The sequence below is a fragment of the Vulpes lagopus genome, chromosome 7 (genome assembly GCF_018345385.1).
Source record: "Vulpes lagopus strain Blue_001 chromosome 7, ASM1834538v1, whole genome shotgun sequence".
Lineage (NCBI taxonomy): Eukaryota > Metazoa > Chordata > Mammalia > Carnivora > Canidae > Vulpes > Vulpes lagopus.
Window position 1 is genome coordinate 284,541 of NC_054830.1, and position 12,892 is coordinate 297,432.

Genomic DNA, 12,892 nt, shown 5'->3' on the forward strand with positions numbered 1-12,892 from the left:
CAGTTCTGGCCTTTGGGGGCCTCAGTTTCCCTATATAAGCAACAGGGTGAGGTACATACGATGGGGGGGGGAGAGATGCTGCTTCAAATCCCAGTCCTACCATTGCTGAAAGAAGAGACTGAGGGTCAGAGGGGCCCCACAGTCAGCCAAGAGGCCGTCAGGACAGAACCCCAGAGCAGGAGGTGCAAGCCCCGTTCAGTGTAGACTGCCCACCGGCCACGGCTCCACCCTGCAAAGTCGCTGGGCTCCTGCAGCCCTGACGGGTTCCCTGAGCTTCGACCGGAATCAGGCAGGACGGCAGAGTGCCTGGCCCGCGCCCCCGGCTGTGGCGAGCCTCGGTGCCACCATCGGTCGGTGGGGCCTGGGCATTGCCATCCTGCTGACGTTCTCTGGCCCTCGTCACGTCCCCGTTGGGAAGTGGCCCGGGAGGTCCTCCCAGCTCTGTAACGTCCCTGTTCAGAGGAGGGAACAGGCTCAGAGGGGCTTGGTGGGATTTGAACCCAGGCCCGGCGGAACAGCCCCCAACCCGGACTCGCAGGCGAGGCCTGCAGCAGAAAGGAGCTCTCTGGGGTAGTAGCCCCAAAGGGTGGGCTGAGCCAGGCGGTGGGGGCGCTGCGGCAGGGCCTGCGGTGTGACTCTGGGTAGGGACACCCCGTTTCTGGGGTGCTGGGGAGCCTGACCGCAGCTGGAAAGAGGCTTCCGGTGAGTTCTGGCTCCGTGGGGCTGGAGGCCCCGGGCCGAGGGACAGTGTGCAGCGGGCACGGTGCCTGCCCTCCGCCCCGCCCGGGTATCATCTTTCTCCCTCCGCCTCTGGACTTTGTTTCCCGAGCCGAGGTGGGGCCAGGGAGGAGGGGGTGCCCCTGCCTCCCCCAGGCAGGGCCCTCTCCCCTGGCAACCCGTGGGCAGGGCGGCGCCAGGAGTCTCGGTGCCTGTGGACAGAGCCGGAGCCGAGCTTGGAGGCCGCTGGGGCCCGGAGCTGGCAGGTGAGGCTGGGCACGCGGTGGGGGGGGGGGGGCAGGGGGCGGGGGGGGGGGGGGACACCAAGGTCGGGTGTGGCGGGGTCCCGTGTGGGGCGGGGCTCGACTCGGGCATGTGCTCACCTGCGGGTCATCCTTGGGGTGGAGGGAGGCGGGTCCTCCACTCCCCGCCCCGTCTCCTCCCGGACCAGCTGGGCTTTCAGGGCTGGCGGGGGCCTCCCTTGCTCTGGGCCCCAGGGGTCTCTGAGGTCGCGGGGTCTCTGTCCTTCCTGCCCCACCCCCACCTGGGGGAGCAGAGGCTCCCTGTCTGCCCTGGGCTTCCAGCCTCCAAATCCCACAACCTCGAGCCCTGAGCCTCCAGTGGAGGGGTCTGATTGGAACCCTCGTTGGTTCTGAGAAATCTGGAAGTTTCCGGAGAAACTTTATGAGTGCCAGCCAGAGCCGTGCTTGCGGAGGCCTTGAGCGGCGCGTGACACCCCCATGGGGTCCAGGGTCTGCTCGGGACACACAGGAGGAGCGGTGGGTGGGGCAGCCTCCGCCTGGGAGGGGGGCGGCGGAGGGGCTGTGGGGACTGGTGAGAGCCCAGGGGTCTCGGGAGCGGGGGCTCCGTCCCGCAGGGCCCCAGGAGGACCATCGCCCCCCAGCGAGGCCCTCCTTGCTGTGTGACCTTGCCCTCTCTGAGCCCTGGGCCCTCCTGGTTGCTGACGAGGAAGCAGGTGCACGGGCCATAAACCCCAGACCCGTCGGTACCGGCGTGACGCGGGTGGGGCCGGCCGGGAGCTCCGGGGTGGGGAGCTTCCTGGAAGAGGAGGCTCAGGCTTGGGGACCTGCCCTCTGTCACCAGCTGTGCGACCACCGCGGGCCCCGGTGGGGGCAGCATCCTCCCAACTCACCCACGCGGAGCCCAGGGTTTAAATAATAGTGATACTATCAGCACCCCCACACCCAGGCTAGCATTTATGTAGCACCCACTGTATACCAGGTACAGGGCACCGACTGCATGACAGGCTCTGGGGTGGGGCCGACTGCCGCCGACTCCACCTCCAGGTGTGCACACAGAGGCCAGCCCGCGAGCTAGTGGGGCCCTGGGGCCTTGAGCCCGAGCCCCGCCCCGGGGCCTCCGTGAATCACCCCGCAGGAATGGCCAAGGGGAAACTGTGCCCCGCCCGAGCCCCGCCCGTGCCCCGCCCGACCCGGACCCCGACACCCTCGGGGCAGGTGGTTTTCTTTCCTGGAGTGAGTGTCCCCGGGTGGCTCCGAGATCTGCAAACAGCCCTGCGTCACCCCTCCGGCGCCTGCCCTCCCAGGGGACCTCCAGGGCCTGGGGGCCGAGGGGAGGCCCGGGGGGTGGGGGGCGGCCAGGTCTGTGGCTGAACAGACCCCGCCGGGCAGGCCCCGGAATGAGCGGTGTTTGCAGAGCCCGCGGCGTGTTCAGTCTTTATTAAGTACGTGCTGTATACCAGACCAGAGGAGGGGGACCTGACGGCTTCGGCCCGGGGGGAGGACAAGACTGCAATGACCTATGACCCTCTCAGAGATGCACCCAGCCCGTGACCTCCGGGGCGGCCCTGCCGTGGGGGACCCCAGCCTGCTTGCTCTTAACCGTCGCTTTTCCAGTTACGGCTTCCGGGTTTGACACGGAAGCCGACTAGCTGCACGCGGCGGCGACACGGTTCCCGTGATGGACTTCACGGTGCTCGGTGCCACTCCTCCGGCGCAGGGAGGGCCGCATTTCCCCTAGAATGACAGTTTTTACAAGCAAGCTGACCTACAGGCAGCGGACGTTGGACGTAGTGACTCCGACAGAACTGGGGGTGGGGACACGGCCAAGGGCTGCTCCAAGGACTGGGAACAGCCACTCTTCCCTCCCCAGCTGTGAAGAGGTGACGCCCAACTTGGGTGCCGGGCCAGGCAGCACAGGATGCTCAGACAACAGGCTCCAAGGCCAGGGCAACCTCAGGGGGTGGCGGGGCGGGGGCTCCCTGGAGGAGGTGTCCCGTGGGCTGCAGCTAAGAGGGCTGTAGAGGGGCAGACGTGAAGGTCCTCCAGGCAGAGGGAGCTGCAGGAGGAGGACGCGGAGGTCGGGTTTGGGGTAGGGACAGCTGCGAGGCCTGGGGGTCTGCGCGGAGGCCAGAGGAAGGCCGCACTCCAGGGAGGCCGGGAGCCACGGAGCTATGAGCGCAGGTGCATGGCCTTGGCGGGGGGAGGGGGCTCCTGCATCTGTGCTCAGCAGAACCCCGAGGCTTGAAGGGCGCCAGCCGCCCCCCCCGGGGCGGGGGGCACCAGATCAAGGTGTGGCCAGAGGCTCCGGGGCCTTCCGGGCCCAGCAGGACAAGGTCCACAGCCTGTCATGGCTTTATGGCTCGGGGGGCGGAGGGCCGACTGGGAAGGGACCGTGTGCCCTGGGCAGGTGCCGCGGAGGGACCCCGGATGCCCATCCCTGCCTCCCCTCCTCCCTCCCTAAGTCTCAGTCTCCCCACCTCACATCTGTTCGTGAGGGACAGGCCCCCCCGAAGGAAAAAAATCACAGAAGGAACCTCAGAGTGGGCGCCGGGAGGGAGGCGGATGCACATGCTCCTGGGGCCCAGGGAGGCGGCCTGGGGATGGGCTGGGGGAGGTGAGGTGCGGGGCAGCATCTGCGAGCCGAGATTGGGGGACACCTGCAAACGTTAGACGCTCATGGGGCAAACTGGTGGGTCAGAAGAGGGGTGGGCTTCAGGTACAGCTGGATCCAGGAGTCCAAACAATCCCAGCGGCCCAACAAGCCCAGCGGGCAGAGGGTCCGATTTTCCTAGGTAATTGCCAAATCTCAGGATCAGGATTTCAGGTCTCTGGCAGGTTGGGTCACATGTCCATCCCTGAGCCAATCACAGAGGCCAGAGGGTAGAGCGCCCTGATTGGCGGGCTGGGGCATTTACTCACCCCTGCACCAACCACAGAGGCCCTTTGGCCAGGACTTTGCCCTGGAAGGGACTGCAAGGTGTGCCTCTCCCCCGAGTGCTGCCTCCTGTTCCCTGACCCCTTGGCCCCGTTCCCTCCTCGTCCCTCAGCGAGCGCAGAGCGTCTCCGCCGCAGAGCCGTGGCCAAGCTGAGACCCCCGGGACATGGACCGCGTGACCAGATACCCCATCTTCAGCATCCCTCACTCGCCCCGCCTGGCTGGCCTGGCCCCCGATGAAGACGCCAGCTACACGTTTGAGGTGCTGGATGTGGCGCCCGAGGCCAGTGGCTGGGGCCAGGACAGGCCACCGGCGTGGCCCACTGACCGAGAGGCCTGGTCGAGCACGGCCAGGACTGGGGCGTCCCTCCCGGGCCAGCCGTCGCCGTGGACGCTCTCCGGGAAGGCTGACGGCGAGGAGGAGGTGACGGCCTTCCGCCGGGACGCAAGGGACGCCCAGGCTCGAGGGCCGCGGGACCTGGAGCGGGAGCGCCGGGCGGTCATCCAGGACCAGGCCCTCCGGAAGAGCAGCACGGTGGCCACGCTCCATGGCGCCCCCGGCCCGCAGGACCCCCGGGACCCCAGCCAAGCCCCGTCGGGGCCCCCGGGGGACGATGCGGTGGACAGGGAGCAGATCGACTTCCTGGCAGCCAGGCAGCAGTTCCTGAGTCTGGAGCAGGCCAGTGCGGGGGGCGCGCTCCACCCTCCGACCCGGGCGGCCCCCACACGAGCCCCCCGGGGGGCCAGCCAGGCCCCCCGGCCCCCCAGCGGGCTGTTCCTGGCCAACGGGTACATGGTCCCGCCGAAGCCCCAGGAGAGGGAGGTGGTCCTGGAAGAGAAGAGCGAGAGCATCCCGCCTGCTGCCTCTGGCGTCCGGGCTGCGGGTGACCCCGGCTCCCCGGACCAAGGGGGGGCCCCAGAGCTCCCCACGGAGACCCCCATCGAGCGGGAGATCCGGCTGGCCCAGGAGCGGGAAGCGGACCTGCGGGAGCGGAGGGGGCTGCCGCAGGCCCACGCCCAGCAGGAGCTGGTGCAGGTCCCCAGCCGGCCGCTGCTGGCCAGGGTGGGCCTCCTCCCCGCCCCCCGGCGCGAGCGAGGGCGCCCGTCCCTCTACGTGCAGCGGGACTTGGCGCAGGAGACGCAGCGGGAGGAGGCCCACCGGCAGGGGCTGCAGAGCAGGCGGGGCGCGGCCTCCCCCGGGGCGCAGCCTGGGCTCCGCAGAGCGCGCAGCTCAGACTCCGTCCTGGATGAGCCAGGGAAGGTGAGCCGCGCCCCGCCGGAGCCCTCCCCGCCCTACCTGCGCCCCGGGAGCCCCCCGCCCACGTCCCCGGCCTCGCAGGCGCCAGGCCCGACCCGTGGGGCGCCGGCGGGGGAGGCCGCGCGCGCCCGGACGCCTCTCTCGGGACCCTCCGGAAAGCCCTGGGGCGCGAGGCAGAGGAGCAGCAGGCCCCCCTCGGGGCCCCCGCGCACCCACGGGGCGGTCATCCCCTGGGAGTACTTCCACCTGAGTCCCCTGCGGTTCCGGGTTCCCGACGCGCCCCCGCCGGAGGCCGCCCGCGCCCGAGGCTGGGACCGGGGCTCCGCGCTGGCGTCGAGGCTGCAGAGGTCCGCGTCGTCGGAGCTGCTGGACAGGGAGGTGGAGAGCGTCCTGCGGCGCGAGCGGGAGGTAGCGGCCGAGCGGCGGAGCGCGCTGTTCCCGGAGGTCTTCTCCCCGCCTGCCGAGGATGAGGACCGGGAGCCGGGCTCCAGGAGCTCCTCCGCGGCCTCGGGTTAGGATGAGGGGGCGCGATGGGCCTGGGGGCGCGGCTGGGTGCGATGGGGCGTGGGGTCTAGGATGCGGTGGGGTTGGGGGGCGTGGGAGTGACGGGGCGTCGGGGGATTCCGTCCACTACCCCCCCCTCGCCGACTCTTGAGCGGGAGATTTTGGGGAGAGGTGTCGACTGTGGGTTTTCTGCCTTATACCCGCGGGCGTCGCGTCCTCCGGGTGGGGGGACATTGCATCTGTGGCCGGGCGGCCCCTCTGTCCGCGCGGCTCCTGACCGGGGCTCCGGCCCCTCTGATCCGTTCCCCGCGGGCCATCTGCTCTGTCCGGCATCGGTCCGTCCGTTCGCCGTTTCCTGTACTGACCCCGCTTCCCGGCCAGGGGCTCCTGCCTTCAGGGGACCTGAGACGCTCCCCACCGCCCTCCCGCCCGCAGGCGTCACCGGCCGCTACTCCGTGTCCGAGGCCCACTTCTTCAGCCCCGTCCAGCTGCACTCCGGCCTCGTGTGGACGGTAGACAGCCCTGCCCAGGCTGCTCCTGGGCAGAGGAAGAAGGAGCAGCGGGTGAGTCCCGGCACCTGAGGGTGGCTGTGCCTCAGTTTCCCCCGTGTGGGAAGTGCGGAGTGGGTAAACCGGTGTCTGTTCGTGTCGGGGCTTCTGCTGTCAGGGCCACCTCAGTGGAGTTCCCCTCCGGGAGGCCTCCCCCCGAAATAGTCTGAAGGAGGAGGACGGGGACAGGTCAGCCACGTCCCCCCACTGTTGTCCCGTGTCCACGGCTGTCGTCGCTGCACATCGTCCGTGTGTGCCGTGCACGGGGCGCTGACGCACTGCGTCCGTGGGACCCGAGAGCCGGGTCTGGTCACACGCTCTGTGCTCCCGAGCGGTGACCCGACTCCACATGCCCCAGTCTGTGACCAGGGAGCCATGTCCCCCCCCCAAATCCCAGTCCTGCCCCTTGCGGGTGTGTGACGTGGGGCAAGTCCCACGTCCCAGCAAGGACTTGCCCCCGCTGACCCTCGGTCAAGCGCGTGTCACAAGAGCACAGCCTCTGTGAGCCTGGGCGAGGGCCTGGCGCGGCCAGACTTTTGCAGAGAGAACACGGTTCTCCGGGGGCATCAGGCCGTGATGGAGGGGAGCCCTGGGGGGACACGGGTGCGCAGCTTTGAGCTCGGGCCAGTCGGGGGACACCTGGGGGGTCGGTGGTGGCCCCGCGGGCTCTGGGGCGGGGCTGACGCTCGTTCCCTCCTGCAGTACGCCAGCATCAACTCCCTAGACCGCATCGACTCGGAGGTGAGTGCTGCCCCCGGGGACCAGCCGCCGGTCCCCCCACCTGCTGTGCCCCCTGCCCCTGCGTCGGGGCCACCACAGCCCTTCTGGGCGCGGGGACTCGGACCCTTACTGCCGGCCGGGGGTGGACTTTGCGGGGACCTGCTTTCGGGGCCGTGACTGAGGTCTACCTGCCACCTCTTGACCACACAGTGAAGGTTTGGGACAGACAGAAAGAGGGGTTCGTCTGAGCGTGCACATAGCCAGCCACTTCCCTGGGTTTGCGGAGTACGTTTTTTGAACTGAGTCCGAGATGTCTGGCTCTGGCACTTGGCCTGCTGTGGGTCTCAGTGTGGCTTAGCCCGTCGCTTGGTGCTATTACCAGAGGTAGAGGGTCTGAAATAGGGGAGGGGAAAGGCCTGAGCTGCCCATGTTCTAGATCCCTCCTGGGAGTTGGGACCCTGATGGGGATCCTGCGCCTCCTCCCGCAGGTGCTGGAAGCCACGCGGGTGACCCACCACAAGAACGCCATGGCACAGCGCTGGGAAGCGGGCATCTTCAGCAAGGACTGAGCCGACGGGTGGGGCGCCGTCACCCCTGCCCTGCGGCGCCGCGGGAGCGGAGACGGTGGCCGGTCCCCCCTGCCCCGTGGGAAGGAGGCCCCTGTGAGAATCCAGGACCCGACGACCCGGGTCCCGCGCCGCTCTGGGGGCAGATGCGCGCTCGGCGGGAGGGGGTTCTCTTCTGTTTTTATCTTCCTGGAGACGTTGTTCTGCTTTCTGTGGCTAAAACTGGGGACGAAACGAGGCCCGTGTCGATTCTGCTTCTAAGGCTCTGCCCAAGCTCTCAGGTCAGAGTGGGAGGAGGCAGGTCCCCGCGCCCCCGCCCTGGGCAGGACGCCCCTGCTGGTCTGAGGGCGGAGGGCTGCCCCTGGAGGAGCCGCAGGCCCGGGGCGCCCACTCCAAACCCCGACCCCAGGCACCTGGCGGGCAAGGGGCAGAGAGGGGCCTGTCCGCTGCAGTCCACCGGCCGGCGACCTGCCCACCCAGACGCCGAGCGGGAGAGGCCGGGCGCCCTGCCTGCCCCCTGGTGTTCGTGCCTCTGCCCACCCCGGGGCTGCCAGGGTCAAGCCTCGCCCAGTGGGTGAGGCCGGGGGTCCCCGTGTGCCCTCCCCAGGGCATCAGCCGCGGCCCCTCCTGGTGTCGGCGGGAAGAGGGGTCATTAGTCGGGCTCACCGGTCATCCTGGGCTCCATCCTGGCTCTGCCGCCGCCCCCTGTGTGGCCCGGGGGTCCCCAGGGCGCCTGTGCCCCGGGTGGTGACCCGACTGCCCCCCGGGGGCGCTCGGCTCTAACTCAGCGCCTCCGCCCCAGGCCCTCCCGCTGCCCCCTCCGCAGCTGCTGCGGGGAAAACCGACGCAGCCATTTCTAGAAATCCGTGTTGAAGGGTCCCAAGGCGGGCGGGGGGGAGGTGCGGGAGGCCTGAAATAGCGGGGCGGGGGCAGGGGGCAGCGCGGTGGGCTCTGAGGACCCCACTGGGGCCCCAGGGGCGGGGCTGGAGCTCCGAGGGCGGAGCTATGGGCCCTGGGGTGGGGCTGGGGCTCCGTGGGCGGAGCTATGGGCCCGGGGCGGGGCTGGAGCTCCGGGGGCGGAGCTATGGGCCCGGGGGCGGGACTGGGGCTCCAGGGGCGGGGCTATGGGCCCGGGGGCGGGGCTATGGGCCCGGGGCGGGGCTGGGGGCCCGGGGGCGGGGCTAAAGGCCCGGGGCGGGGCTGGGGCTCCAGGGGCGGGGCTATGGGTCCGGAGGCGGGGCTGGATCCTCGAGGGCGGAGCTATGGGCCTGGGGCGGGGCTGGAGCTCCGAGGGCGGAGCTATGGGCCCTGGGGTGGGGCTGGGGCTCCGTGGGCGGAGCTATGGGCCTGGGGCGGGGCTGGAACTCCGTGGGTGGGGCTATGAGCCCTGGGGGCGGGGCTATGGGCTCTGTAGGCGGGGCTATGGGCCCGGGGCGGGGCTGGAGCTTCGGGGGCGGGGCTGCCCCCCCACAGGGCCGTGGCGCTGAGGGCAGAGCTGTGGGCCCCCAGACAGGGCCACTGCAGGGGGACTGCCTCAAGGCAGAAGAGACAGGCCGCCGGAGGAGGCAGGACAGTCTGAGGGGGGCGGCAAGGTCTGTGTCCACAGGGAGAGCCTGGGCCTTGCAGGGCGGCCCTCCCTGGACAAAGTCAGCTCCTGGGATTCCCACAGTCGGGTCCCAGCTCCGTAACCAGCCCTGCGATGAATGCCATGGGCTCCCCCACCGCCTCCGCCATGTCAGCCCACTGGTGCCGATGGGCTTGTCCTTCCGTCCACCGGGTCAGGATGTGCGAGGCCCCAGGCCGCACTGACCCACCACTCACACCAGTGCTCTCATGGTTCTGGGCTCAGAAGTCCTAAAAACCAGGCGTGGACAGAGCTGGTCTCCCCCGGGGCCCCAGGGAGACCCCCTCCTGCCCCCACCTTCCAGAGGCGCCCGCTCCCCGGCCCGCAGCCCCTCCTCTGTCCTCACCACCAGCAGCACAGGGTCTGCCCATTTCTGTGGCTCCCCCCTGCCTCCCTCTTGGGAGGATACCCAGGACCCCAGGGTCTCCCCACCTCAGGGCCTCGACCCAGGTCCCCTCTGCCGTGGGAGGCAACACGTCCTAGCTCCAGGCACCAGGACTGGGACGTCTTTGGGGCCGTTATTCTGCCCACCACGCAAGTCTCCTTCTCTTTTTTTTTTTTAATTTTTATTTATTTATGATAGTCACACACAGAGAGAGAGAGGCAGAGACACAGGCAGAGGGAGAAGCAGGCTCCATGCACCGGGAGCCCGACGTGGGATTCGATCCCGGGTCTCCAGGATCGCGCCCTGGGCCAAAGGCAAGCGCCAAACCGCTGCGCCACCCAGGGATCCCCAAGTCTCCTTCTCAATTACCCTGCCCTCGCGTCTGCTCAGGGCCACCCGGGACTGTTGCACAGGCTACGTACAAGGCACCCAGCCGAGGTGCAGAATCCTGGGCTCCCCTGTAACTCCCCCAGCCCGGCCACGCTTCTTTGCAGCCAGGCCACGTCCCCTGGGGGCAGCCCCTGGATTGAGACCGTCCCATGGTGGGACCAGCCCTTGTGGTCTCGGGGTCGGAGCCCAGGACGCCCCCAGCACCATGACCCGCGAAGCTTCCCCGAGACACAGTGATGTCCCCTCCCAGCGCGCCTCCCTCTGGGCTGCCCCCCACACTCTCCTCTGTGCCCGAGCTCTGCTCGGGCCTGAGGGTGCCACAGGGATCCCACGCTGGAGGTTGAAAGAGACCTTGGGGTCCAGCCCTGTTGCCTGGGGGAAAGGGCCGGCAGTCACATCCACAGGGCCCCCACACCCCGTCATCCAGGCCGGGGTCCCAGACACCTATGGTGGGGGCCACACGACACCCGCCCAGCACACCCCCAGCTCCACGCCAGTCCCTCTGCCACCTGTCGGGCTGTGTCGTGTGCCCCGTGTGTCCGCAGGGGGCTCATTCGGGGGCATGGGAACCACTTGGGGCAGAGGTCCGCAGCCCCTGGGGACGTGTCATTTGAGGCGCCGTGTGGGTTCCAGATGCCGCGTGCCCACCGGCCCCGACCCCGCGGTGGTGCCCAAGCAGGAGAGACACGTCCTGCTCCCCCAACCAGGAGCCAAGTGTTTCCTGCACCCCTGGGCCATCGGGTGGGGGAAGACGGGCATGTCCCCCCCCCGCCATGCCCCTGCCAGGGTGACCAGGGCCACCAGTGGGGGTCCCTGAATGTGGACGGGGGCAGACAGCGTAGTCCCAGGAGCACAGTGCAGCCCGACTCACTGACCTTTACGCAACAACAGCAGTTCCGCACGAAGTTAAACACAGAACAACCATGTGACCCTGTGATTCCACTCCTGGGTCTGTGCCCAAGGGAACTGGGATCAGGGATCCCCCCCCCAGCGGTCACAGCAGCTCGAGTGATGCTCAGCAGGAGGGGCAGCACCAGGTGTCCATCCAGGGGAGTGGGTACACATGGTGAGGTCTGTCCACACCCGGGATACGACCCGGCCTCGGGGAGGAAGGGACCTCGACACCTTCCCCTGCGTGAACAGACCCCGAGGACACTGGGCTCAGGGAGGGGACCCAGACCCAGAAGGACGCCTCCTGCAGGACCCCACTCCCAGGAGGTCCCCAGAGGAGGCCCGTCCACAGAGACATGGGTGGTGGGAGCCAAGGGTGGGGCGGGGGGCAGGGGTCCGTGCTTCCTGGGGACGGGGTCTCCGTGTGGGGAGATGGAAGGTTCTGGAGATGGTGGGGGGTGGGTGCGCAGCGGGTGAGTGTGCTCTGTGCCCTGAAGTGTGAGCTTAGAGAGGGCTAAATTGGTAAAATTTGTATTATATGTATTTTACCAAGATTTTTTAAAAGTGAAAGAGAAAGTCTTCACTCTCTAGAAAGCACGCCAAGGCCCTTGGGAACCCCCCGGAGGGGACTACAATTTGCCGGTTTAAGGAAACCACAAGTACCCTAACGGGTTCAGTGTGTCCCAGAGTCTTGCTCGCTCCGCGGGTGAGGTCCCCCCCGCAGCAGCGAGACGCCGGGACGTCCTGTCTGTGGTTCACACAGGGTCATTCCTGTAACGCGGCCCTGCCCTCAGGATGGGGAGGGCATCCTGTCCTCCTGCCAGGTCTCCATGTCCCCAAAGGTCCGCACTGAGGGGGCTAAACGCGTTTAGGGGAGTAGACCCCAAAGGAGGGAGGACAGCGGGCGACCTCAGGGCGGGCTCTGGGGGTGAGCGCGGAGTGAGGTGAGGCCCCATGTGCGCGGGTCCCTTCCCGCGTGGGACGGTCCAGGAGGGAGGAGCGTTCTCTCTGGGGCCTAGAGGCGAAGGGCCCTGCCTCCTCCAGGCGGCCTCCGAGTGCCTCCCTCCCGCAGGACCCCGTGCAGCTCCGGGAGCAGGACGCGCTGGGTGCCGGGAAACCTGCGGGGGCCCTGGGAGTGGCGGGAGCTTGGGTCCCTGCGGCCGCGCCAGCCGCACACCTGCCTGGGGTCAGCACAGAGGGGACGGGGCGGGGGGGCTGCCCCCTGACTCCCCGGCCCCCCTGCCCGCCCGCCTCGGCGGGGACGTGACCCCGCGCTGTCCTCCGCCCTCCGACCTGGAGGCACCTGCAGCTCAGCGTGAGCGGGAGAAACCGGGAGGTGACCTGCACGCCCCGGGATCAAGGGAAGCCCTTCTCACCGGGATGAGGGGCGCCGGGACCCTCCCGAGAAACAGGCGACCCTATTGGACCAGCGTCCAAAGCTCCGACGGTTGAGTGAAGCCCATGAGCGGGCAGAGATCACAGGGAGGCCCATCTGCCGTCCGAGCTGCGGGTGCGGCCGCGGGCATGGGGGGTCACTAACGGCAGGAGCTGGGGGGGCTCGCCCGGAAATGCGTGGCTGACGTAAAAACCGGACCCTCGTTTGCAGATTGATTGTTAATTAGTAACAGATTAGCACACACGTAGCGGCTCACAAGGGCACCTGTGCCCGGCCCGGGGCCCCCGCACCCCCGAGGCTGCAAGCAGTGCAGCCGGGCCACCCGCGCAGCCCAGGGCGCCACCGGGCAAGGCCCCTTCCACGACCCTGCAGGTGTTGCTGGGATTATTGTCTGACTCCCGCAGGACCGGCCCCCACAGGCCCTTGCTGACCCCCGCGGCTGTTTGTGTCACCCGGGACCAGGTCGGGCCCGCCCAGCATGGTCTCCCTCTCCATTAACTCCAAGGTGACCGACTGGGGCACCTTGATCACATCTGAAAAGCCCCCCCCCCCAACTTTACCAAATCCTGCCCACACTCGGGAGCTCCCAGTATGTCACGGGAGCCAGGGGCCGGGGGGCAGGAATCTGGGGTCCACCTAGAATTCTGGTCCTCTTTGGGAAGCCCAAGGTGGGTTCCGGGACGTGGGCTCTGCCG

The 12,892-nt window shown here is 68.9% G+C and overlaps 1 protein-coding gene across 2 annotated transcripts; it reads left to right on the forward strand.

The window, feature by feature from the left end:
* The first annotated feature begins 828 nt into the window (after window positions 1–828).
* LOC121496164 (mitotic spindle positioning) lies at window positions 829–7,748 on the forward strand. 2 transcript variants are annotated; one of them, XM_041764473.1, is made up of 5 exons: window positions 829–983; window positions 4,028–5,684; window positions 6,113–6,240; window positions 6,928–6,966; window positions 7,434–7,748. In XM_041764473.1, the coding sequence occupies exons 2-5, from the start codon at window positions 4,082–4,084 to the stop codon at window positions 7,512–7,514; spliced, it is 1,851 nt and encodes a 616-aa protein (XP_041620407.1). In that variant the 5' UTR covers window positions 829–983; window positions 4,028–4,081; the 3' UTR covers window positions 7,515–7,748. The 2 variants fall into 2 exon arrangements, with proteins under 2 accessions (XP_041620407.1, XP_041620408.1); XM_041764474.1 differs by lacking the exon at window positions 829–983 and adding an exon at window positions 2,326–3,161.
* The last annotated feature ends 5,144 nt before the right edge of the window (window positions 7,749–12,892 follow it).

What these genes read in the sequence shown, in the direction of transcription:
- LOC121496164 (XM_041764473.1), top strand. Translation starts at nt 4,082, where the DNA reads ATGGACCGCGTGACCAGATACCCCATCTTCAGCATCCCTCACTCGCCC. An exon ending in AGAGGAAGAAGGAGCAGCGG is followed by an intron (nt 6,241 to 6,927) that starts GTGAGTCCCGGC and finishes TCCCTCCTGCAG; the next exon opens with TACGCCAGCATCAACTCCCT. An exon ending in TAGACCGCATCGACTCGGAG is followed by an intron (nt 6,967 to 7,433) that starts GTGAGTGCTGCC and finishes CTCCTCCCGCAG; the next exon opens with GTGCTGGAAGCCACGCGGGT.